Below are 27,133 nucleotides of genomic sequence, written 5' to 3' on the forward strand. Positions count from 1 at the left end.
TTTACTGAATAATTCATTTCCTAGTAACTGTCTTATGTACATATCAGGTTCTATTTCAGGGCTGTCTTTTCTGTTTGTTTGTTCAATTTTTCAATTCTACAATACTAATTTTGTTATTTTCTTCATATAAGTTCCACACATTTTTAAAAGGTGCTTCCTAGTGTATTTTATGTCTCTATTGTTTCTGTAAACAAAATCTTTGTGTTTTCCTCATTAGAACTTTTAATGAGTTATTGCTCATATGTCAACCTACATCATGTTTGTATTTATTTTTTGTTGCTTTTGCCCCTCACTAAGTACTTATTGTTCATAGGCTTGCCTCCATTAAAGCCACAGCAGTGTTACCTACACACAAACCTTGCTGTAGAGCCCCCACTGAGGGGCTCCAGCCCTGGGTCCTTGGGGAGCTGAGGCCTGGCCATGCTGCTGGATGGCTCAGGATCCGTCAGGCTGGCTTGGTTCTCTAGTCCTGCCAGCAGCTCCCCACCCTACTTGGATTGTGCCAGTGGGGAAGGGAAGGGGAAGGACTGGTGGGAGGAAAGCCCGTCAGGCTCTGGCCTCTCTCCTCGCTGTCCTGGCTCTTCTGTGGCTGCCCTGCTGCTGGGCTACACTGTAGGCTCCTGCCTGAGCTGGGAAACTGAGGCAGGCCACCAAGTCCTCCTCTGTCCCGACAGAAGGCGCTGTGAGTCCACCCCAATGCAGAAGGCACCATTCTGCCTCCCTTCTTGGAATAAGAGTCCTGCTCCAGCTGCCAGGAAGCCATTTTGGGGGAAAATGGTCTCTCTTCTGGGCCTTAGAGCTCATTTCCTGCCTCTGGCAGTGGCCCATGTAAATGTAGCACCTGCCACACCTCAGGTCTTGCTGAAGAGCCCAGGTGCCACGTACAGGTGGACACCCTGAGGAGAGTGAGTTCACGTGTAGCCACCAGCAAGCTAGGAAACCGTGCAAGATGCGCCTTGGCCTGCGGGCTCCAGAACCACCTGAAGACACTGCTCTGCGTTCACCTCCTGTAATGAATATCCGCTCTCTCAGGCATAATTTGAATAAATGAAGTTACACTCCAAGGGTCCTCAAAAGCAAATATTACAACACCGCGTGGCTATTTCCAGACTAGAAAGAATGAGGCTCTGATCTTGGGGCCACGGTGGCTGAGTCCAGGCAAGGGGAAGTCCCGTGAGCAGTAAGTTGTCTTGCACACTTACCTGAAGACCACAGATGCTGGGAGGCCTTCCACACTCCAGTTGAATTGAAGGAAAATGGGTACACAGGTTCAGGCCAGCACTGCTGTCCACTGCCTGCCCCTCTGCTCCCCACCACCTCATCCAAGACCACCAGGACCCAGAAAGGTCACTGTGGAACCCTCACTACCTGCCTGCCAAGCATCTGGCTTCAGATCAGTAACCATCATTTTTGTCTGTTTCTCAGAAGTGACAGGCCTGGTGTGGGGCTGAGCCAGAGAGCAGGGTTTCCTTCCAGAATCCACTTCCTTATGGCATCTGGAAGGTCTGACGGACACAGCTCACGTCAAGTCCTCGCCAGGTAGATTCTGAGGTTGGAAGAGGCTGGATCCCTGACGGGTGGCCCCTCACTCAGGCCATGCTACTGCTCAGTGCACAGCGAAGTCTTGCACATTCTCCTTCAGAGTCCAGCAGGCGTCTGCCTGTGTCCGTTTCTCCACCGCTGCTCCTGCTGCAGCTCGGTCTGGGGCTCCCGCTGCTCGCAGGCCTGCAGCTGGTGCTGGGCCTCGTCCCGGAGGTCAAGTGCGGCCTCAGCTCGCTGCTTCCAGAGCAGGGCGCTGCGCAGCTGGCAGCTTGTACTGGATGTAGGCTCTGGCAGATGGTGGCGTATAGGCCAAGAGGGTGAGTTCCAGAGGGAATGGCTGCCGGTGTGGCCCCTGCTCGGCTGCAGCCCGCTTCATCTTCCTGGCACCCAGGGGGCTCCAGGAGGTCTGAGAAGGCACTGCTGAGGCCAGGCTCCTGGCTACCCGGGGTGGGGGACAGGCAAGGCGGAGGTGCTGGGGCCTCTTGCACAGGTAGGCAGGTAACGCTAGGAGATAGAGGTGGGGAAGATGGAGCTGTGGGCCCTTAAGGGCCCTCAGAGCAGCACTTCCTGCCTCACCGGAGCCAGCTGAGTCCCGCAGGGCCAGGTGGGTAACTGAGCCCCTTGGTCCTGCTTGTTTGGCACAACCTAGAGAAAGAAAAATACTGCAGGAATTCCCTCCGTCAGGATTCCCATCAGTGCAAGCAGTTCTCCTCAAAGTGATCAGAGCAGAAGTTGATGTACTCGGATTCGGGGTCCCACAGGTGCTGGACCCTGGAGTCCAGCCGCTGGGAGTTCGCCAGCTGCAAGCCTTACCTTGGGTTGTCCTTCTGGGCAAACCTGTGGAAGAAGAAGTGGTGGCTGTGCGTCTGGTGTGTGTCCCACGTTTAGCCTGAGTGGAGCAGTGATGGGGCGTGGCTTCACCGTAGCTCCCGGGAAGTGTCATGGGGGTGTGTCCTATATTTATTTTGTAGGGAGTTAGCCGTTCAGCTCATCTTAATTATAATATTTTTTCAGATCATTCTTTTGTGTTTTCTAAAAAGATTTCTGTATTGTATCTGTACCTTTTATATAGCTCATGACTTACTGTGTCAGAATTTCCTAAGCTATTACACATAGAAACAACAAAAGCAAGATTTCTGGTTAGTTTCTGGTTTTAGTTCCTGATTTTTAATATAAAGTTTATGGCCAAAAGCAAGATAATACTGTAAATGTTTTAAATCATATAGGATGCACCACTTTCTTTTTCTTTGAAAGTTTAAATATTTGTCTTAATTTTTTAACATGTCCTCTCAGCATCTAAAGAGGTAACTAAGCATTTTTTTCCTTAGCTGGCTAATGGATGTGAAGTTTTATGTTATCATATAGAATGAAATTTCCAGATGTTCATCCATCACCACATTCCTAGAATGAACACCACTTGGTTTGGTGGACTGTTTACTATATTTTCTTTTACCTTTCTCCTTTGTTGGTAAGTGTGTTCTTTTATTTTAATACAGCAAAATTATTAGTATTACTTGTGCCAGAACCTATACAGCAAATAGGTACTTACAGTCAAATCATAGGAAAAAGTGGAATATTTGAGAGCAAATTAATGATGCTGACTTTTCAAAAAACCTCTATCACAACAGAAAAACCAAAACCATCCTTAGGGGTGAAAAATAACAGAGAATGCCTTTGGGCTAAAATCACTATCTTTGGCCATAACTATTCTTGTAAAGAGCAGTTATTTTAATGGCATCATCTTGAAACATGAAGCAACATCATATTGGCTATTTTATATAATAAAGGTAATATATACATAAAATTAGATGAAACAGAATGAATACCATAGACAGAAGGAAGCCTGTATTCCAACTGTAAATGCTAAGATGGTTAATGTGATTAATTGTAACATTTTCTCTAACTCCAAGAAGAGGAGGAAATGGTATACCATGTTGCTTTCAGAACATATAATAGTATCTGGTACATAGTTGATGCTCAGTAAAGGTCTGTCTAGTCAAGGCTATGGTTTTTCCAGTGGTCATGTATGGATGTGAGAGTTGGACTGTGAAGAAAGCTGAGCACCGAAGAATTGATGCTTTTGAATTGTGGTGTTGGAGAAGACTCTTTAGAGTCCCTCGGACTGCAAGGAGATCCAACCAGTCCATTCTAGAGGAGATCAGCCATGGGTGTTCTTTGGAAGGACTGATGCTGAAGCTGAAACTCCAGTACTTTGGCCACCTCATGCAAAGAGTTGACTCACTGGAAAAGACTCTGATGCTGGGAGGGATTGGGGGCAGGAGGAGAAGGGGACGACAGAGGATGAGATGGCTGGATGGCATCCCCGACTCGATGGACATTAGTTTGGGTAAACTCTGGGAGTTGGTGATGGACAGGGAAGTCTGGCATCCTGCGATTCATGGGGTCGCAAAGAGTCGGACACGACTGAGTGACTGAACTGAACTGAACTGAAAGGTTCACTAATCTATTTATCTAATTCCTAAAAAATTGAAGTTTAGTTGATCTATTATTGTGTTAGTTTCAGGTGTACAGTATAGTGGTCCAGTATTTTTGCAGATTACATTCCATTATAGGTTATTATAAGATAGTAGGTATAATATAATATATTATAGTAGCATATAATATAATGCTATATTCTAAATTCTTGTTGCTTATCTATTTTATATATAGTAATTTATATCTATTAATCCCATACCCTTGATTTGTTCCTCCCCTCTTCCCTCTCCACTTTGGTAACCACAAGTTTATTTTCAATGTCTGTGAGTTTGTTTCTGTCTTGTGTGTGTGTTCAGACTCTCAGTTATGTCCAACTCTTAGCAATCCTTTGGACTGTACCCTCCAGGCTCCTCTGTCCATGGGATTTTTCAGGTAAGAGTACTGGAAATGGGTTCCCATTTCCCCCTCCAGGGGATCTTCTCAACCTAGGGATCAAACATGTTTCCTGCGTCTCCTTCATTGCAGGTGAATTCTTTATTGCTATCACGGAAGCCCTCTATCTTATATATATGTTCATTTGTATTATTTTTTTATATTCCACATATAAGTGATATTATATAGTATTTGTAGGGCTTCCCTGGTGGCTAAAATGGTAAAGAATCTGCCTGAAATGTGGGAGACCTGGGTAAAGAATCCGTCTGCAGGATATATAAGAGACACGGGTTCAGTCCCTAAGATCCCCTGGAGGAGGGCATGGCAACCCACTCCAGTATTCTTGCCTGGAGAATCCCCATGGACAGAGAAGCCTGGCGTGCTTCTGGGGTCACAAAAGAGTTGGACATGACTGGGCAACTAAGCACACATGTTATTTGTATTTCTCTGTGTGACTTGTTTCACTAAGCATAATATTCTCATTGGTTTTAATTGAATAGGAAAGAAGATTTTGTTGGCACTAATTTTCAAAATTTAATTGTTTGAAAAAATTTATGGATCTTAATTTAAAATTTAATTTAAAAAAATAGGAAATAAGAAAAAAGTCTCCCATTTCCCCTGCTCATTATTCAACAAAGTGCTGAGTTATTACTTTCTTGTATATCCTTCCAAAGATTTTATATACATATATTTGAGTAAATGTAGGTATGTATGTGTAGAAATATATGATACACATATATTCATACACATATACACTCCCCCACTCCTTATTTTATAGACAAATGGCAGCATAATGGACATACACATCTGCCTCTTGCTCTTTCACCTCACACTGAATCTTGGAAATCTTTTCAAACTGACATATAAAGAGTTTCCCCATTCAGTTTTATGGTAGGACAGTATTCCAATGTAAGGTTGTGCCATTTGTTTTTATTATTCAGTTGCTAAGTCGTGTCCGACTCTTTGTGACCCCATGGACTGTAGCCTGCCAGGCTCTTCTGTCCATGGAACTTCCCAGGCAAGAATACTGGAGTAGGTTGCCATTTCTTTCTCTAAGGGATCTTCCTGTCCCAGGGATCGAACCCACATCTGTGTCTCCTGCATTGGCAGCCAGATTCTTTATTATTGAGACATCAGGGAAGCCCAAGGTTGTACCATAGTGTATTTAATTTGTCTCCTATTGATGACCATTTAGGCAGTTTCCAGTCTTTGGAATTACGAAAAATGTTGCATTGACTAACCTCATATGCAAGTTACTTCCCACTTACAGGAGCAATTAATTGTATAGGACAAATCCCTATAAGTGGATGTAGATATGTGTCTTTTCATTACACTTCTGTTTTATTTTTTTCCCTGGTTGCTATATCATTACCATTACTATTACTTCTGCTGCTGTTGCTGCTGCTACTACTACTACACAGGAGATATATAATCAGTTTGTATCATTCTGAAAGAAAATTTCTGATGGTGTTTTTATTAAAATATTTTGACTAAGGGATAACACATATTTATGATACTGAGTTTCCTATGTAACAACATAGCATGCCTCTCACCTGAAACTATCACAACATTGGTAATTGACTATATCCCAATACAAAATAAAAAGTTGAAAAAAGAACAAAGCATGCCTCTTTACTTTTCAGGTCCATTTTTGTGTTCCTCCATAAGATTTTAAAGATTTTTTAATCAAGGGCATGCACATTTCTTAATGCAGATTGTTTATACATGTAGATACTTTATGTATTTGTTGGCACTCTAAATTGGTTCCTCTTGACCAGTATTTCCACTGATTATTATTATATAAAATCTACCAATTTGTGAACACAAATTTGATACCCTACCAATACACTGAATTATTTTAATTGTTAAGATAAAATCCAAATACCTGTTGGATTTCCAGGTATGTTATTGTGTTATTTGCACAATAGGGTAATCTTATTTCCTCCTTTTTAAACTCTGTTGCTAATTTTACCTTTTTATTAATTGCTTTGTCTATAATCTCTATAAAAATTTAAAATAATTGCATTACAGTAGAATGTCTTGTATAATTCCTGACTTTAATGAAAATGCTCCTAGAATTTCTCTAGTAAGCATTTTACTGGATATTTTTTTTGGGGGGGGTACATTTTATAATGTTAAGAAATTATCAATCTATTCCTATTGTATTGAATTTATATTTTAATCAGAATGGATAGTGAATATCATTAAGTACCTTTTTAGAATTTATAGATATATCAAATTATTTTTGCCCTTAGATCTGTTAATATGACAGATTATAGAAACAAATATCTTAATGTCAGTTATCTTCGCATTCCTGGAACATATCCCATTGGATTCTGGGAAATTAATTTTTTAATGTGCTACTGGGTTTGATTTATTAATATTTTATTAAAAATTTCACATCAATATTTGAACGATTGGTCTTTATCTTTGTGAAGTTTCATAACAACTTTATGACAATTTCGTAAAAAGATTTTGCTTATTTATAACCTTACTTAATTTGTTTTTACTTTTATGTATTATGGCCCAAGAGAAATGAATTAAAATTTCCTACAACTAATGTATCTTATCTGTTTTTTTTGCTGGTGTCTCCTAAAACTTTTGTTTTATGAATATTGTTGCTACAAAATTAGATATGTAGATATTCTTAATCTTTATAACTTGTGAATCAAATCCTTTGTAGTAAAATTGGCTTTCTTATCTCATTTAATGTTTTTGGAATACATGTTTCCTTCAGTTCAGTTCAGTCGCTCAGTCGTGTCCAACTCTTTGCGACTCCATGAATCGCAGCACACCAGGCCTCCCTGTTCATCACCAACTCCCAGAGTTCACTCAGACTCACGTCCATCGAGTTAGTGATGCCATCCAGCCATCTCATCCTCTGTCGTCCCCTTCTCCTCCTGCCCCCAATCCCTCCCAGCATCAGGATCTTTTCCAATGAGTCAACTCTTTGCATGAGGTGGCCAAAGTATTGGAGTTTCAGCTTTAGCATCATTCCTTCCAAAGAAATCCCAGGGCTGATCTCCTTCAGAATGGACTGGTTGGGTCTCCTTGCAGTCCAAAGGACTCTCAAGAGTCTTCTCCAACACCACAGTTCAAAAGCATCAATTCTTCAGTGCTCAGCCTTCTTCACAGTCCAACTCTCACATCTATACATGACCACAGGAAAAACCATAGCCTTGACTAGACGGACCTTTGTTGGCAAAGTAATGTCTCTGCTTTTGAATATGCTGTCTAGGTTAGTCCTAGCTTTTCTTCCAAGTAGCAAGCCTCTTAATTTCATGGCTGCAGTCACCATCTGCAGTTGGCTGATATAAATATCATGCTTTCTGTTTCTTTTGATTTGTATTTGCTTAGCATCATTTGCTTATTTTATTTTTATTTAAAAAAATTTTTTACAGACTTTCACATTGATTTATATCAACTGAACAGCTGTTAACTTTGGTAAAACAATTTAGTAGTCATTATTCAGTGCTTCTTAATAGCTGAATATATGCCTGGCATATAGGTTATACAAAAATAAGAATGTAGTACTTGATCATCATATGATTCCAAATCATTCTATCATAAACAACCATTTAAACATGGGGGGGGGATACATGTAGAGTTCAGATATACTCATTTGAGAAGAGAGGGCCTTGCTTTAGCAAATATGTGGACAAACTGCTTCTCAGAATTTTCAGCAAAGAGGATTAATTTTGACTAGGTGTTGATTTTCTATCTGAAAGTGTCATTTCATGTGCTTTATTTGGTAATTTGTCATGGTACAAAAAGATAACCTCACATTAGATTTGAATATGTGGTATGGTTTTGCTGTAAACATCAAAAGGATTTGCTTTAATTTGAATTACTAACATATATTTTACTTAACCAAGTAAATTATTGTCTATCAACTTTTTAGTTTCATATTTTCTAAATCATTTTATTACATATATGTTTCTCATTTACTAGATTTTGCCATGTGATCCCATCTAAAAATCTTTTTCTTATAACAGTTAAGTTTGACCATTTAGATGAAATGGTAGGATAGATATATTTGGTTTGAATATGTCATATATTATTTTATAGTACGATTTTGTTTTTTCTTAACTTTTGGAGTTCAGTTATTTTGCCAGAAAGTGGCACATCTTGGATTAGCTACAAACAAGGCCAGAAGGCACAAATAAGCTGTGTGAACAGGTGGCCCAGACTCCTATGTCATCTACTACTATAGAAATGACCTTACCACCAGGACACACCAACAGTCCTATGGGAGGTTCCCTTATGATCTGCCAGAAGAGTAGGAAAATATCTGAACTTGGATTACTGATGGATTGGCTCAGTATGTGGATACAAGTCAAAATTTGACTGCTGTTAAGAGTATAGACCAACTTAGACGTGGCCCTTGAAAGAAAACAGTAAGAGAAAATTCTCCCAATGGACACAGTTTCAGGCTGTGTACTTGGTCATTAACTTTATATGGGAAAAGGAATGTATAGGTAAGAGCTAAGAATCATAAGTGGTGGGAGATGTCTTGGCTGAATGGCCAAGGACCTGGAAGAAGGAAGATTGGGAGATCAGAGATAAGGAACACTGAGTTAGAAACATGTAGTTTGATACATAGGATTTGGCACAAAGTATAGATATATTTTTTATCCCATGTTAATGCCCATGAGAGCATTAACCACCAAAGAGGCACTAAAAACAAGCATATAGAATGGCTTAACCAGATGACATCAGTTTTATCATAGCCACTACAGTGTGCTCCCAGAGAAGGCAATGGCAACCCACTCTAGTACTCTTGCCTGGCAAATCCCATGGACGGAGGAGCTTGGTAGGCTGCAGTCCATGGGGTCGCTAGGAGTCGGACATGACCGAGCTACTTCACTTTAATGCATTGGAGAAGGAAATGGCAACCCACTCCAGTGTTCTTGCCTGGAGAATCCCAGGGACGGGGGAGCCTGGTGGGCTGCTGTCTCTGGGGTCTCACAGAGTCGGACATGACTGAAGAGACTTAGCAGCAGCACAGTGTGCTCCAATGGCTGCATGAATGGAGTAGCTTTGCTGTGAGGGATATAAGCTACCACCACCCAAAAGCATAAGATCCTATTCCCCAAGGTTGGTCTTCCCCAAGGTTGGTCTTGTTATTATTGTCATTGCCTAAGTGTGCAATCTGCTAGCAACATAGGTCAATGCTTAGTGCCCAAAATGGCACTATCCCTCGAGGAAGCCAATCAGTGATTTGGTGGCAATTTTTTTTTTTAACCTCAGATCTTTCCACTCTGAAAAAGACATCAATTTGGGGTAGGATATGGTGGGAGGGAAGAGGGAGGTTCAAGGGGGATCAGACATACATATACCTATGACTGATTCATGTTGATATATGGTAGAAGCCAACACAATAAAGCAATTATCCTCCAACTAAAAATAAATTTTAAAAGATGTCAATTTGTATCATGTAGAATTTACATGTAATCAGGGTTTGAGTTTGTCTTTCCTGCCCACAGATCTTAAGCCTCAATCACTGTTTAGGGGATCACAGAGTATGTGATCTGCTGACACAGGAGCCCATGAACATTATGTCTGACCAAAGAACCACTTTACAGCAAGGAGCTCCAGCAGTAGGCACATGATCATGAAATTCACTTGTTCTTTTGCATATCATAACCTCTCCTCCTCTACTCTGAAACTCCTGGATTGATAGATCTATAGAACAAGCTTTTGAAGGAGCAATTCAGCCAAATACTCTATAAGGATGGGGCACAATTCCCCAACAAGTTATATATATATATATATATATATATATATACACACATACTCAAATGATGACTGTGGGATGGTGATGAATTCACTATAGGCAGAAGACACAGGGCTTCCCAGGTGGCACTAGTGGTAAAGAACCCATCTGCCAATGTAGGATACATAAGAGGTGTGGATTCAATCCCTGGGTTGAGAAGATCCCCTGGAGGAGAAGATGGCAACACACTCAAGTATTCTTGGCTGGAGAATTCCATGGACAGAGGCGCCTCACCAGCCCCAGCCCCTGGGGTTGCACAGAGTCGGACACGGCTGGAGTGACATAGCATGAATACACACATGCAGAATACACAAGCCTGGGAACCCAGTCACTCCAGGCTTCCATGACAAGAGACCAGCAGAAAGCAAAAGGAGTCACCATCCTGGCAAAGGTAATTGACTACTGCATTAGGAGGAAGTTGGGTGGCTGCTACACGATGGGGGCATCTTTAGGCACTGCCTTGACCAATTTTCATGTAAATGGACAATGGAGAAGTCACAACCTGAGAAGGGCATGGACACCAGGGTCTCAGATCCCTCAGGAAGAAGCATCTGAGCCACCCAACTAAGAAGCAGCTTAAATCAGCAGAGGTGCTAGCTGAAGGTGAGGAAAATCTAGAATAGGTGATAGAGGAGGAAGACCATATTAATTTTCCCGTTGCTGCTGTAATAAATTATCACATACTTAGAAGCTCAAGAATTTGTGTTGACTAATTTTCTTACAGTTCTGGAGGTAAAAAAGTTGCAAATGTGTCTCACTGGGCTAAAGCAGTGATAGTTCCCTTGGAGGCTCTAAGGAGAAAATCCCCTTTTCTTTCTTCTACAGGTTATCTGAATTCCTTGACTCATGGCCTTCATGATCCTCTGTCTTCAAAGTACATCACTCCAAACTCTGCTTGCATGATTCTATCTCCTTCTTCTGTCTCTTTCTTGCTTCCCTATATGTATTACATCCTAGAATGTATCTTCCCTAAAATGTATTACATCTGAAAAATCTCTTTTGCCATATAAGATAAAATTCACAGGTTCTGGGGTTTAGAATGTGGACATCTTTGTGCTCTGCTGTGCTCAGTCATGTCTGACTCTTTGTGGCCCCTTGGACTGTAGCCTGCCAGGCTCCTCTGTCCAGTGAAATTCTCCAGGCAAGAATACTGGAGTGGGTTGCCATTTCCTCCTCCAGGAGATCTTCCTGCCTCAGGGATCGAATCTGAGTCTTTTGCATTGGCAGGTGGATTCTTTACCATGGGCACCATCTGGAAAGCCCAGAAAAACCATTATTCAGCCAGTGCTGAGATGATGAGTACCAACTGCAGCCTTGATACACACTGGAGTGGTAGCGATCAGTCAGCATCTCCGAAAAGCAATATCCACATGGGATGAAACTATTACATAAAGCAAATGAATTCAAATGGTGCCAGGGTAGACTGTATTGAAGATTATGCTACATTGTCCAAATCTCCTGCTAGGACAAAGACATTCATTTTCCCAGCTGCTGGCTCATAGCCAGGTCTGTCTGCCAAAACTGTCCTTGGACAAAGGAAATGGGCTCAGCCAAGATTTTGTTTTCCCTTGGAACAGTCATTTTAAATCAGGTCCCTGGGACTCAGTTACAACAGAATTTATATAGATGACATTGAGAAACACAGCAAACCATGCCTAAACAATCATTTAACAATAAATAGCAAAGAGAATTTCACGTGGATGAAACAAGCCTCAGTAAAAGTTAAAGGTGCAATTTACTGAAAGTATATGGCATATGTATGTGTCTGGGTTCATGAACACAAAGATCTAATCATTTCTATGCTAAAAGAGTGCTGGAGTATTAAGGAATTCTGAAAAAGGTGCCTTGGAATGAGGCTGGGATGTGCAGAATAGTGTCAGGAGATTGTTGAGCTGAAGGCATATATTCTAACATTTCTAACAAGCAAAGTTAAACAGCCATTATAAGGATAAATTGCTTCACAGTGGTTGTAAATTCAGCTGATATGTTAATATAAGAAAAATTTATTCCCTAAAAAGGAAATTTCCTCCAATAAAAGGGAAAACCTGAATTAGTGGTCAACTGCTTCCTTTAGCAGATACTAAAAAAGACAAAAAAAATTTTTTTAAGAAAAACCCTTTTTAATTCTTTCAATGATGTAATTGAATAGTTTAAATTTTTTGGTGATGAATTGGCTTTGAAATTAGGTTTTCCTGATTCACATTCCAGGAAACACAGTTTTCCTATGAAATATATGTGTGTACATATGTATGTGTTTATGTTTGAGTTCAACATTCAGTGAGTACCCATGCATATTAAAATGAATATCTTTCAAGAACCATAACTATTTAATAACAAACTCATCAAGCTGAGTTTAGAGATTCATTCTCCCAGTGACCTGGTCATTGTCAATTTTAAAGTAATTTATCCTAAAGTGGTAGGTATGTCAAATGGAGGAAAAGACAATGAAAAAGCCACGCAGTGCGCTGCTCCAGGTCTGCTTATCAGAATGGATCACTCCCATTCGGCACAGACACCACACCCCCACATCAGCATCCATTAACCTTCTAGTCACCCTTCTCTGTGCTGTAAGCAGTCTTCAAGGAATGGCCCACTGGCAAAAGGGAAGGTGGAACATTGGAAATAAAATGGTCAGTGATGGGAAGAGTGGATTTGGCGTGGAAGTAGAGGTTTGAGTGAGAAGAAGGAAGGCATCTTATGGCAGAACATGGGCCCTCCTTTAGAGAAGTATAAATAGTGGTTAAGAGCATGAGCTCTTGGGTGACTGCCCAGTTCAAAGCTATGTTCTGCTTTTATCAGCTCTGCATGTGTGCATGCTAAGTCTTGGGCAATCACTTATCTCTGTGTAACTCAGTTGCCTAATCCTTAAAATTGGAATATTATTAATATTTATCTCCTATGACTGTTGTGGGGATTAAATGAGCTAACATACAAGAAAAGGATTTACAATAATACCTGACACATACTAAGAGTAGATAACGGTTAGCTATTACTATTTTTATTACTTCTCTTAAGGATACCAGAACCTTGAATTTATATATATAACAGTCTTGGGTTTATAACTTGCAGAGAGTTATAAATGTTTCCTTCTATGGTTACACTATTTATACATTTTTCTACAACCACTAAATAATAGCACAAAAAAAGACCACATAGTTACTCCCCTCTCATAGTCACATTCTACATCGGCATCATACTAATAATCCTTTATATTTGCATCACTCTTTCCACTTTTAAAAAACCACACCTATACACAACCTTATTTGTTTTATCATTCCAAGAATCTCCAAAGTCAATACACTAACAATAACAACAACAAAACCAAATGCTGTCCCAGATATGATAATACCACTGGGGCTCCCAGCAGAATCAACCATAAAATTACTTTGAGGGATGAAACACTCAACCCTCAAGCCACTGAGTATTCACACAAGTAAAATCTTTATTTAAATGCAAGTGAAAAACCAAAAATAATAAAACACTCAAAGAAATAAGCCATTATAAGCATATCAACAGATGAAATTTAGAGCAAAAATTCAAAAATTTCAGGTAATAAAATTATTGATCTCAAGTTATGCAATTATATGTTCAGAATGATTCAATGTATAAAGAAAAATTATTTTTATGGGAGAAGACAAAGTCACTTTAAAAAGGACCTGAAAGATGCCAAAAAAGAACCAAACAAAACTTAGAATGGAAACCAAATGAAATTTGGATGTAAGCTAAATTCCAACTCAAAAAGACTGAATGGATTGGAATTTAGAACCAAGAAAACAAACCAAACAAACAAACAATGTATATTCTGTAGAAATGGAAAATACAAAAGATCGAGAGACATAGAATTACAAAACTTTTTTTTTTTTCCTGTGATGAGAACCTTTAAGATCCACTCTCTTAGCAATTTTCAAATATGCAATATAGTACTATTAACTATCATCATAAGGGAAAAAATGTGTAACTTTGATGGTGATGGATGGTGACCTATTGTGGTGACCATTTTGAAATATATACAAATATCAAATCATCATGTTCTACACCTGAAAATAACATAATGTTAATGGCAACCCACTCCAGGATTCTTGCCTGGAGAATCCCATGGACAGAGGAGTCTGGCGGACTACAGTCCATGGGATCACAAGAGTCGGACACAACTTAGTGACTAAACAGCTACCACCACCACATGTCAGCTATATCACAATTAAAAAGAAAGAGAGAGATGTAGGATAGAATAGTGTATTGTTGGGGGCCAGAGTGAGGTACTCTGCCCGTGACAAAGGTCATGAGGAAGGAGGCTCGACATACGCAAAGGCGGGATCGAGCCTCAGGAGTCCCCCTGGAACTCCTCGAGCATCTACCCCCATAACCAGAGCCTGCCTACTTTACTACTTTGTGCTCTCACCTACATCTCTGACTTTACGGGGGGCTGTCCCCCACCACCTCTTTCGGAGAAGGAGTTAACCTAGAGCTCCAGTCAATAAAAACTCCTGGGCGTGACAAGAGTGTTTTAACCTACAAACTCCTCTGAAGGTTCTCTAGCCTGCCTGACAGGCTCGTCCGGCCACATGTGATTGTTCACAGCCTCCCAACCGTGAGAGGCACGAGATGCTTTAAACCTTTTAAAAACAGGTTCCTTAGAAAAGTTAGAAAACTATTAGTATAAGTATAATGGGCTGATTAGAAATTGTATTGGCAAAGGGTTTTTCATTTGTTGAGCCAATGTTTGTTGCTAAGTCTCCACATCCCCTGCCCTTACACACATTAATGAATATATAGAAGAAATAAGTATTAACCTTTGATATTAATCACGTTAGACCTTAGGCTAAGTAAATTCTTTCCTTAACTAAAACCCACTACACCCTCACCCTATAGGAACGTAACTTTATTTGGGTGGTGTCTGTTTTGAGAATAATCAGCCCTGGAGAAATAAGTGTCCTGGTTGACTGGCTGCTGTCACAAGGAGAGGGTCGTAAATTGTCAGCAGGCCCCCCTGGCCAGAAGATGATGTAACACCCCTAAGACCTCTGTATACATTTGTATGAAGCACCTGACTTTGATAAAAGTCAGGACTGCTGACCCCGCGTGACTTTTGCATAACATCTCAGTGTATAAAAGTAGACCATGGAAAATAAAGAATTGGGATCAGTTTCTCGAAATACTGGTCTCCCCATGTCGCTCTCTCTCTCACTCTGGTTGAGTCTCCATTTGGAGCGCGGAACCCGCCATGCTTACTAATTATGCCTGGGCTTCTAAGATCTGACCGGGGAGGCCTCAGTGTCTCCTCTCCTTCGGGAGAATGGAAGGACGCCTGCGGCCTACGTAAGTGGTGCAAACTTCTTGTCTTGAAGTTTTATTGGTCTCCCGAGTAAACCAAGCTACTCAGCCTCATTTCTCCACTGAATTCTCCTACTGAGCTATCCTCATTCTATTACTCTTTATATCCTTAATTAACATTTAATTAAGCAATTGTTTCCTGATCTTCGCCTACGCCGTCTCTCCTTCGAATACCCTGGATCAGCCGGGGCTGGACCCCGGCAGTGTATAAAGGATATGAGGGCAATATTTGTTGTCTGCTTTATTTGCCATTATATTCCCAACATCTAAATATTGCTGGAAGATAATAAGTACTCAAAATATATTTGTGGGATGCATAAATAGGTAATTAAATGAGATTTCCAGAAGGACAGATTAAATGGAAAAGGTAATATTTGATATAATATTTAAAAACTTTCAAAATTTGATAAAAGGCATAAAACTCAAAGTCACAAAATGATTAAGTAGAAATATACAAATAAAACCACATTTAGACTCATAATAGTAAAAACCTATAACATCAAAGACACAAGGAAAATATTAAAATAGAAAAAAGTAGACTATGCATAAAGGAATGACAATTAAATTGAAAGCAGATTTCCCAAGAGCAGTAGTAGAGATTACCAAGGAATAAAAAGCTGCCCATCTAGAAATGTATATCCAGAAAATTATTCAAAATTAAAGGCAAAATGAAGACAAAAAGTCTAGAAAACAGAAAAACATTGAGAAAATTTGTTACTAACAGACCTTCACTGAGGGGACTTCAAAATGTATACTTCAGAAAGTAGGAATTTGGATTCAGAGTCAAAAAGAAGAAAATAATTTTTTTAAAAGGAATGGTGAGAAAAGAAACAAGGAAACATTCAGTTCAGTTCAGTTCAGTCGCTCAGTCGTGTCTGACTCTTTACGACCCCCTGAACTGCAGTACTCCAGGCCTCCCTGTCCATCACCAACTCCCGGAGTTCACTCAAACTCACATCCATCGAGTCGGTGATGCCATCCAGCCATCTCATCCTCTGTCATCCCCTTCTTCTCCTGCCCCCAATCCCTCCCAGTATCAGTCTTTTCCAGTGAGTCAACTCATTGCATGAGGTGGCCAAAGTACTGGAGTTTCAGCTTTAGCATCATTCCTTCCAAAGAACATTAGGTACTCAAAATAAGCTTTGGCTGAATTAAAAAAAAAAAAAAATCAGTAATTTAAAGAATAGTTTTGAGGGCATTAAACAAGGTAGCATAAAAGTGCTGCTTAAGAATATCTAAGATGGACATGAAAGTGTTCCAAGTTCCTTGTGATAATAGGAAAATAGAGCTATTGCATAACTTTAGAGAAATTCATTGTAATTTATCAAATGTAAAAAAAGTGTCAATTATAAGACCTACCATTATGAAGAAAGAGAAAAATTTGCCATTTAGTTTTGAATTATATCATGCCTTAAAGAAAATCTTAGCATGACATGAATTCATTTCTTTGCAATTTCTTTCAGACTAGCACTTTCATACTTTTGGGCTTCCCCCATGGCTCAGTGGGTAAAGAATCCGCCTGCGAAGCAGGAGACACAGGAGACTCTGGCTCAGGAAGATGCCCTTGAGGAGGAAATGACAACCCATTGCAGTATTCTTGCCTGGGAAATCCCATGGACAGAGGAGCCTGGTAGTCTACAGAGTCAGACACGACTGAGCAGCAACTAAAACAAAACAAGCTATTAGAAGAGTTCCTGGAACAAAGCAAGCGCTACTTAAGCATTAGCTATTATTATGTACACAAATAAGCCATAAACCATGCTACAAAGCAAGTCAACCATTTCCAAACAATTGGTATCATGCAGTTCACATTCTTTGACTACAGTGCGGTTAAATTTTAACTCAACAACAGAAGATTACAAATATTCTCTGAGGAATTAAAGCACAAACTTCTAATTTATGTGACAAAGAGGAAATTACAATCAAAATAAAAACTTAGAATTCATAATGAAAATATTATGTCTCAAAAACTTGTAGGATGAAGCTAAGTAGTACTTAACAAGAAATCTGTGGTCTTAAATGCTTATATTAAAAAAAATAAGACAGTAAAAAAAAAAAAAAAAATCCTGAAGGGGTTGGGAGAAAAAAGCAGAATACTATCCGAGAAAGAACAAAAAGGAAAATCATAAGCACTAAAAAAGAATTTAGTCAGAAAAAAGATCCTATAGATGATTAATAAACTAAAATCTATTAAAAAAAACTCCGAAAATTTTGATGAAAGACAATAATGAAAAAGAGCAAATACAGATGCAAATACAAAAAATAAGAATAACACAAAAATTTTTATGCCAATAAATTTGAAAACTCAGAGAAGATGTACTATTTTCTAGAAATTATATTTTACCAAAAGTGACTGAAGCACAAATTCTTTCATTTTCTTCAAAGAAATTGAATAAGTACCTTAAAAATCTATCAAAAAAATAAAAACCAACCAAACAAACAAAAAGCTTCATGGTGCCCAGAGGATTTTTATTGCTTTCTAAAGGAAATCAGTCCTGAATACTCATTGGAAGGACTGATACTGAAGCTGAAACTCCAATACTTTGGCCACCTGATCCGAAGAACTGACTCATTGGAAAAGACCCTGATCCTGGAAAAGATTGAAGGCAGGAGGAGAAGGGAATGACAGAGGATGAGATGGTTGAATGGCATCACCAACTTGATGGACATGAGTTTGAGCAAGCTCCAGGAGTTGGTGATGGACAGGGAAGCCTGGCATGCTGCAGTCCATGGGGCTGGAAAGTGTTGGACACGACTGAGTGATTGAACTGAACTGATGGGATCAAGAAATAGATCATTACCATCTAATAAAATTGTTGTAAATCATAGAAATGTGAGACATTTCCCAACTCATTTGATGAGACTAGTATTTATACCTTGATATCAAAGCCCAGTAAAATTAGTAGAAGAGAGGGTAATATAGGCCAACCTTACCGTTCCAAAAAAGTTTTAGTCCCTCAGTCATGTCTAACTTTGTGAACCCATGGACTGTAGGAATCTGCAGGCTCCTCTGTCCATGGGATTTCCCAGGCAAGAATACTGGAGTGAGTTGCCATTCTCTTCTCCAGGGAATCTTCCCAACCTAGGAATCGAACCCAGGTCTCCTGCAATGCAGGCAGATTCTTTACCATCTGAGCCACCCGGGACAAAACTCCTAGGAGTTTATCCTAGGAGTGCAACAATGGTTTTATATTTAAAAATCTATTACTGCAGTTCACCACATTAAGAAATTAAAAGGGAAAATAGGATTATCTTAAAAGAGCAGAAGATAAACTTTAAGAATTCTTAGAAAAACAGGAATAAAAGGAAACCTTTTTAATCTGACAAAAGGCATTAGCCAAAAGCCTGGAGCAAACATTATACTTACACTGAAAATTTAGAAAGCTCTTTTTAAAGAAGGAAAAAAGCATATCCACTATCCTCATTCTATTCAGCATTGTTCTCGAGAGCTAGTCAGGATGAGACAGAGAAGTCAAATAAAAGACATAAGAATTGAAAAGGAAGAAATAAAGCCGTCATCATTTTAAGATAATGATTGTATATATAAAAAGTTCCAAAGAATGTGTTTCTCTCTTCTTTAAAAAATCCTTTATTGTACTCCCTATTCTTTTTAATTACCACTCCATTTCCCTACTCCTTTCAGGAGGAAGATGCAGTGTCCACAGTTCGTTTTCTTCAAATCCCCTCCCATTCTGTCTTTAACTCCAACCCAGCTTTCACTCCTCTCTATCCAATGATAATGCATTTATCAAGTCGCAGTGACCTTCATGTGCTGCATTAATGGTCAGTTTTCAGTCCCCACCTCATGAGACCTATCGGCAGGGTTTGGCATCACTCTGTCCTTGATAGTGTCTCCACTTGGCTCTCAGGACATCAAGCTCTCCTGACTTTCTTCTTCCTTCTCTGAGCCTTTCTCCCAGTCAACTTTATTTGTCCTGCTTCATCATCTTCTTGATGTTTGAGCACCAGGACTTCTTTTCAAGTCTTTGGACTTGCTTCTTTTCTGTTTACACTGACTCCCTTGGTGATCCTATCTAGTCTCAAGGCTGATGAATTCCAAAATTAAAATGTCCAGCCCAGACTTCTCTCCTCAGCTCCAGATGCATACATCCAACTGTCTACACTTTACTACCACTCGGATGTGTGACAGCTCAGACTTTATGTGTCTGAAGAACCCTTGATACTTTCTACCCCTCCCCCAAATCTGCTCTTCCCAGTCCTCTCTATTTTGCTTAACAACAATTGTGTCATTGTAGTTTTTCAGGCCCCAAATCTTGGAACCCTCCCCACCTGTCTCTTTCTCTCTCTTTTTACATGTCATACCCATATCAGTGAATCTTGTTTGCTCCACTTTCAAAACATATCCAAAATGAGAACACTTCTTATTACCTCTATTATTCCAAGAGTCTCTGTTGTTTCTTACATCCAGATTATTGTGAAGCATGTTAATTGGCCTCCCTGATCCACTTTTGCCTGTTTTACAGACTCTTCTCAAAACAGGAAAAGTGAAGGTAGGTTGTATTACTTCTCTGGTGTCAGAATTCTCCAGCTCTCCACCCAAGTTTCTAAATGATCAGCTGCCTTTCCCTTCTGACCTCATCTATGATTTTCCCACTTTGCTCCCTCTGCTAATAGCACACTGACCTCTTTTCTGTTCCTCAAAAACTCTAGGCTGCCCTCAACTTAAAGACCTTTGACTTTATGGTTCCTTTACCCAAAATGATTTCCTGAAGGTATCCACAGGTAATGCTCCTTCATCTCCTTCAAATTTTGCCTAAATGTTAGCTTCTTAATATGGCCTGTCTTGTCTGCTGAACTTAATAATTTTCAAAACTCTAATCTTATGTTCCCATTCTTTGTTTTATTTTTCTGCATAATTTTCTTATCCTCTTCTTATATACCATATATTTTCCTTATTTATTTAATTTCTGTCTCACCCAATTAAACATATTATGATGGCAGGTTTATTTTTGTCTGTTTTGTTTACTCCTATGTCCCCAGCATAGAAGTCTCTAGTACATAGTAGGTGCCTAATAAATACTTGTTGAATAAATGGAAAAAATTACAGGCAATGAGAGTTGAGGGAGGGAGGAGTTAAGATGGCGGAGGAATAGGACAGGGAGAGCACTTTCTCCCCCACAAATTCATCAAAAGAACATTTAAACGCGGAGTAAATTCCACAAAACAACTTCTGAATGCCAGCAGAGGACATAAGGCACCCAGAAAAGCAGCCCATTGTCTTCAAAAGGAGGTAGGAAAAAATATAAAAGACAAAAAAAGAGACAAAAAAGGGAGGGACGGAGCTCCGTCCTGGGAAGGGAGTCTTAAAAAGAGAGAAGTTTCCAAACACCAGGAAACACTCTCACTGTCGAGTCTGTGCCGAGCCTTGGAAGCACAGAGGGCAACATAACAGGGAAGAAAAATAAATAAACAATTAAAACCCACAGATTACGAGCCCAATGGTAACTCCCCCAGTGGAGAAGCAGCGCAGACGCCTGCACCCGCCACTAGCAAGCGGGGGCTGGGCAGGGAGCCGCAGTCTGCATCACTTAGAGTAAGGATCTGGCCTGAATGCCCTGAACGCTATCTAAGCGAACTAATTTGGGCTAGCAAACCAGACTGTGGGATAACTACCTCGCGAAAAGCCAGCCCTAACTTAAGACACCTCCAGGCCCGTGCACGGAACAAAGGACTGAACAGAGATAACCGGCTGCAGACCATCCCCCTCCGGTGACAGGCAGCCAGAGCCAAAAGGGGGCAATCGCACCCCCAGAGAGACATTATCTACAAAACTGTAAGCAGGCTTCTTTGCTAACTAAGACTTCTTGGGGTTCTGGACAGTCAACATCCGTCTGAGAAGGTGCGCCGGTTGTACACCCAGAAAACCAAGTGGCGGGGAGGCGATAAGTCGCAGCAACTACACTCGCCAAACACCTCATCACCTGAGCTGCTCAGACCTGGGAAGGGCACAAAACGCAAGGCACAAAACTGCGCCTCTGAGGACTACCCGAGTGCCTGAATCTGAGCGGCTTAGACCTGGGAGGTGCATGCAGCCCAGGGCCGGCCTCAGATGCTTTCCGGCGGAGCAACTTAGAGCCTGAGAAGTGTGGGCAGGGAGGGTACACGCACCGTGAGCGGGGGCAGGCCCAGTGTGGCTGAGGCACTGCGAGCACACGCCAGTGTTATCTGCAGCGTCCCTCCTTCCCCACAGCGTGACTGAACAAGTGAGCTTAAAAAAGAAAGAAGTGTCCACCACCGCCCCCTTTGTGTCAGGGCGGAAATCAGACACTGAAGAGACCAGCAAACAGAAGAAGCTATAACAGAGGGAACCACCTTGGAAGCGACAGGCAATAGATTAAAACCCTGTAGTTAGTACCGACTACATAGGAAGGGGTCTATAGATCTTGAGAAATATAAGTCGGACCAAGGAACTAGCCGAAAATGAACTGACCCCACAATATCCACAACAACACCAGAGAAAGTCCTAGATATATTTTTACTATTTTTATGATCATTCTTTCCTTTTTTTAATTAAAAAAAATTTTTAAGTCCTCTATTACTCCTTTAATTTTCACTTTTATAACCTACTATTACTTCGCAAAAAAAAAGACCCTATTTTTTTAAAAAGTAAACTTCATATATATTTTATAATTTTTGTGACCTTGTTTTTTTTTTTTTTCTTTCTTTTTCTCTTTCTTTTTTTCTTCTTTTCTTTAACATTGTATTTTTGAAATTCCAAACTCTACTCTAGATTTTTAATTTTAGCTTTTTGGTGTTTGTTATCAATTTTGTACCAATTTTTTTTTTTATAATTTTTGTGATTTTTTTTCCCCTCTCTTTCTTTCTCTTCTTTTCTTTGACATTTATTTCTGAAATTCCAAACTCTACTCTAGATTTTTAATTTATGCTTTTTGGTATTTGTTATCAATTTTGTATTTATATTTTTTAAATAATTTTTATGACTTTGTTTTTTTCTCTTTCTTTTTCTTCTTCTTTTCTTTAACATTGTATTTTTTTCTTTTTTAAAAAATTTTATTTTATTTAACTTTACAATATTGTATTGGTTTTGTCATATATCAAAATGAATCTGCCACAGGTTAGCATTGTATTTTTGAAATTCCAAACTCTAGATTTTTAATTTTTGCTTTTTGGTATTTGGTATCAATTTTGTACCTTTAAGAACCCAATCTTCAGTACCAATTTTTTACTTGGAAGCGAGATTACTGGCTTGACTGCTCTCTCCCCCTTTGGACTCTCCTTTTTCTCCACCAGGTCGCCTGTGTCTCCTCCCTAACCCCTCTCTACTCTACCCAACTCTGTAAATTTCTGTATGTTCCAGACAGTGGAGAACACTTAGGGAACTGATTACTGGCTGGATCTGTCTCTCTCCTTTTCATTCCCCCCTTTTATCCTCCTGGCCACCTCTGTCTACTTCCTCCCTCTTCTCTTCTCTGTATAACTCCATGAACATCTCTGAGCTGTCCAGTTGTGGAGTGCACATAAGGAAGTGATTACTGGCTAGCCCGCTCTCTCCTCTATTGATTCCACCTTATCTCATTCAGGTCACCTCTAACTCCCTCCTCCCTCTTCTCTTCTCCATGTAACTCTGTGAACCTCTCTGGGTGTCCCTCACGGTGGAGAAACTTTTCATCTTTAACCTAGATGTTTTATCAATGGTACTGTATAGAAGGAGAAGTTTTGAGACTACTGTAAAAATAAGACTGAAAACTGGAAGCAGAAGGCTTAAGTCCAAACCCTGACTCCAGGGAACTCCTGACTCCAGGCAACATTAATTGACAGAAGCTCATCAAACGCCTCCATACCTACACTGAAACCAAGCACCACACAAGGGCCAACAAGTTCCAGGGCAAGGCATACCAAGCAAATTCTCTAGTAACACAGGAACACAGCCCTGAGCTCCAATATACAGGCTGCCCAAAGTTACTACAAAACCATAGACATCTCATAACTTATTACTGGACACTTCATTGCACTCCAGAGAGAAGAAATCCAGCTCCACTCACTGGAACACCGACACAAGCTTCCCTAACCAAGAAACCTTGACAAGCCACCTGTGCAAACCCACACAGAGTGAGGAAACTCCACAATAAAGAGAACTCCACAAACTGCCAGAATACAGAAAGGACACCCCAAACTCAGCAATTTAAACAAGATGAAGAGACAGAGGAATTCCCAGCAGGTAAAGGAACAGGATAAATGCCCACCAAACCAAACAAAAGAGGAAGAGATAGGGAATCTACCTGATAAAGAATTCCGAATAATGATAGTGAAAATGATCCAAAATCTTGAAATCAAAATGGAATCACAGATAAATAGCCTGGAGACAAGGATTGAGAAGATGCAAGAAAGGTTTAACAAGGACCTAGAAGAAATAAAAAAGAGTCAATATATAATGAATAATGCAATAAATGAGATCAAAAACACTCTGGAGGCAACAAATAGTAGAATAACAGAGGCAGAAGATAGGATTAGTGAATTAGAAGATAGAATGGTAGAAATAAATGAATCAGAGAGGAAAAAAGAAAAATGAATTAAAAGAAATAAGGACAATCTCAGAGACCTCCAGGACAACATTAAACACTAAACATTCGAATCATAGGAGTCCCAGAAGAAGAAGACAAAAAGAAAGACCATGAGAAAATACTTGAGGAGATAATAGTTGAAAACTTCCCTAAAATGGGGAAGGAAATAATCACCCAAGTCCAAGAAACCCAGAGAGTCCCAAACAGGATAAACGCAAGGTGAAACACCGCAAGACACATATTATTCAAATCAACAAAGATCAAACACAAAGAACAAATATTAAAAGCAGCAAGGGAAAAACAACAAATATCACACAAGGGAATTCCCATAAGGATAACAGCTGATCTTTCAATAGAAACTCTTCAAGCCAGGAGGGAATGGCAAGACATACTTAAAGTGATGAAAGAAAATAACCTACAGGCCAGATTATTGTACCCAGCAAGGATCTCATTCAAATATGAAGGAGAAATCAAAAGCTTCTCAGACAAGCAAAAGCTGAGAGAATTCAGCACCACCAAACCAGCTCTCCAACAAATACTAAAGGATATTCTCTAGACAGAAAACACAGAAAGGGTGTATAAATTCAAACCCAAAACAATAAAGTAAATGGCAATGGGATCATAGTTATCAATAATTACCTTAAACGTAAATGGGTTGAATGCCCCAACCAAAAGACAAAGACTGGCTGAATGGATACAAAAACAAGACCCCTACATATGTTGTCTACAAGAGACCCACCTCAAAACAGAGGACACATACAGACTGAAAGTGAAGGGCTGGAAAAAGATTTTCCATGCAAATAGAGACCAAAAGAAAGCAGGAGTAGCAATACTCATAGCAGATAAAATAGACTTTAAAACAAAGGCTGTGAAAAGAGACAAAGAAGGTCACTACATAATGATCAAAGGATCAATCCAAGAAGAAGATATAACAATTATAAATATATATGCACCCAACATAGGAACACCACAATATGTAAGACAAATGCTAACAAGTATGAAAGGAGAAATTAACAATAACACAATAATAGTGGGAGACTTTAATACCCCACTCACACCTATGGATAGGTCAACTAAACAGAAAATTAACAAGGAAACACAAACTTTAAACGATGCAATAGACCAGTTAGAACTAATTGGTATCTATAGGACATTTCATCCCAAAACAATGAATTTCACCTTTTTCTCAAGCACACACGGAACCTTCTCCAGGATAGATCACATCCTGGGCCATAAATCTAGCCTTGGTAAATTCAAAAAAATTGAAATCATTCCAAGCATCTTTTCTGACCACAATGCAGTAAGATTAGATCTCAATTACAAGAGAAAAACTATTAAAAATTCCAACATATGGAGGCTGAACAACACGCTGCTGAATAACCAACAAATCACAGAAGAAATCAAAAAACAAATCAAAATATGCATAGAAATGAATGAAAATGAAAACACAACAACCCAAAACCTGTGGGACACTGTAAAAGCAGTCCTAAGGGGAAAGTTCATAGCAATACAGGCATACCTCAAGAAACAAGAAAAAAGTCAGATAAATAACCTAACTCTACAGCTAAAGCAAATAGAAAAGGGAAAAATGAAGAACCCCAGGATTAGTAGAAGGAAAGAAATCTTAAAAATCAGGGCAGAAATAAATGCAAAAGAAACAAAAGAGACCATAGCAAAAATCAACAAAGCCAAAGCTGGTTCTTTGAAAGGATAAACAAAATTGACAAACCATTAGCCAGACTCATCAAGAAACAAAGGGAGAAAAATCAAATCAATAAAATTAGAAATGAAAATGGAGAGATCACAACAGACAACACAGAAATACAAAGGATCATGAGACTACTATCAGCAATTATATGCCAATAAATTGGACAACGTGGAAGAAATGGACAAATTCTTAGAAAAGTACAACTTTCCAAAACTGGACCAGGAAGAAATAGAAAATCTTAACAGACCCATCACAAGCACGGAAATTGAAACTATAATCAGAAATCTTCCAGCAAACAAAAGCCCAGGTCCAGACGGCTTCACAGATGAATTATACCAAAAAATTTAGAGAAGAGCTAACACCTATCCTACTCAAACTCTTCCAGAAAATTGCAGAGGAAGGTAAACTTCCAAACTCATTCTATGAGGCCACCATCACCCTAATACCAAAACCTGACAAAGATGTCACAAAAAAAGAAAAATACAGGCCAATATCACTGATGAACATAGATGCAAAAATCCTTAACAAAATTCTAGCAATCAGAATCCAACAGCACATTAAAAAGATCATACACCATGACCAAGTGGGCTTTATCCCAGGGATGCAAGGATTCTTCAATATCCACAAATCAATCAATGTAATACACCACATTAACAAATTGAAAAATAAAAACCATATGATTATCTCAATAGATGCAGAGAAAGCCTTTGACAAAATTCAACATCCATTTACGATAAAAACTCTCCAGAAAGCAGGAATAGAAGGAATATACCTCAACATAATAAAAGCTATATATGACAAACCCACAGCAAACATTATCCTCAATGGTGAAAAATTGAAAGCATTTCCTCTAAAGTCAGAAACAAGACAAGGGTGCCCACTTTCACCATTACTATTCAACATAGTTTTGGAAGTTTTGGCCACAGCAATCAGAGCAGAAAAAGAAATAAAAGGAATCCAAATTGGAAAAGAAGAAGTAAAACTCTCACTGTTTGCAGATGACATGATCCTCTACATAGAAAACCCTAAAGACTCCACCAGAAAATTACTAGAAGTAATCAATGACTATAGTAAAGTTGCAGGATATAAAATCAACACACAGAAATCCCTTGCATTCCTATACACTAATAATGAGAAAACAGAAAGAGAAATTAAGGAAACAATTCCATTCACCATTGAAATGAAAAGAATAAAATACTTAGGAATATATCTACCTAGAGAAACTAATGACCTATATATAGAAAACTATAAAACACTGATGAAAGAAATCAAAGAGGACACTAATAGATGGAGAAATATACCATGTTCATGGATTAGAAGAATCAATATAGTGAAAATGAGTATGCTACCCAAAGCAATCTATAG

General features: G+C 39.4%; 1 protein-coding gene and 1 pseudogene across 8 annotated transcripts in view; both read right to left on the reverse strand.

Annotated features, from left to right (window-relative positions):
• The window catches only part of VEPH1 (ventricular zone expressed PH domain containing 1), a 300,739-nt gene that overhangs the window by 252,454 nt on the left and 21,152 nt on the right, over positions 1 to 27,133 (reverse strand). Inside the window, exon 1 of one of the 8 annotated variants that reach the window (XM_086391804.1) lies at positions 1,203 to 1,452. The exons of the other annotated variants lie outside the window; for them this stretch is intronic. Coding sequence (XP_086247930.1) covers positions 1,203 to 1,322 — 120 coding nt within the window. The 5' untranslated portion in view covers positions 1,323 to 1,452. Of the gene's footprint in view, positions 1 to 1,202; positions 1,453 to 27,133 lie in introns of those variants that run through there. 8 annotated transcript variants of the gene reach the window in all.
• Positions 1,469 to 2,423, reverse strand: LOC147379397 (THAP domain-containing protein 7 pseudogene; annotated as a pseudogene).

Source organism: Bos grunniens, chromosome 1 (genome assembly GCF_055505025.1).
Source record: "Bos grunniens cultivar Pamir isolate PY7600 chromosome 1, Bosgru_T2T1.0, whole genome shotgun sequence".
NCBI classification, from domain to species: domain Eukaryota; kingdom Metazoa; phylum Chordata; class Mammalia; order Artiodactyla; family Bovidae; genus Bos; species Bos grunniens.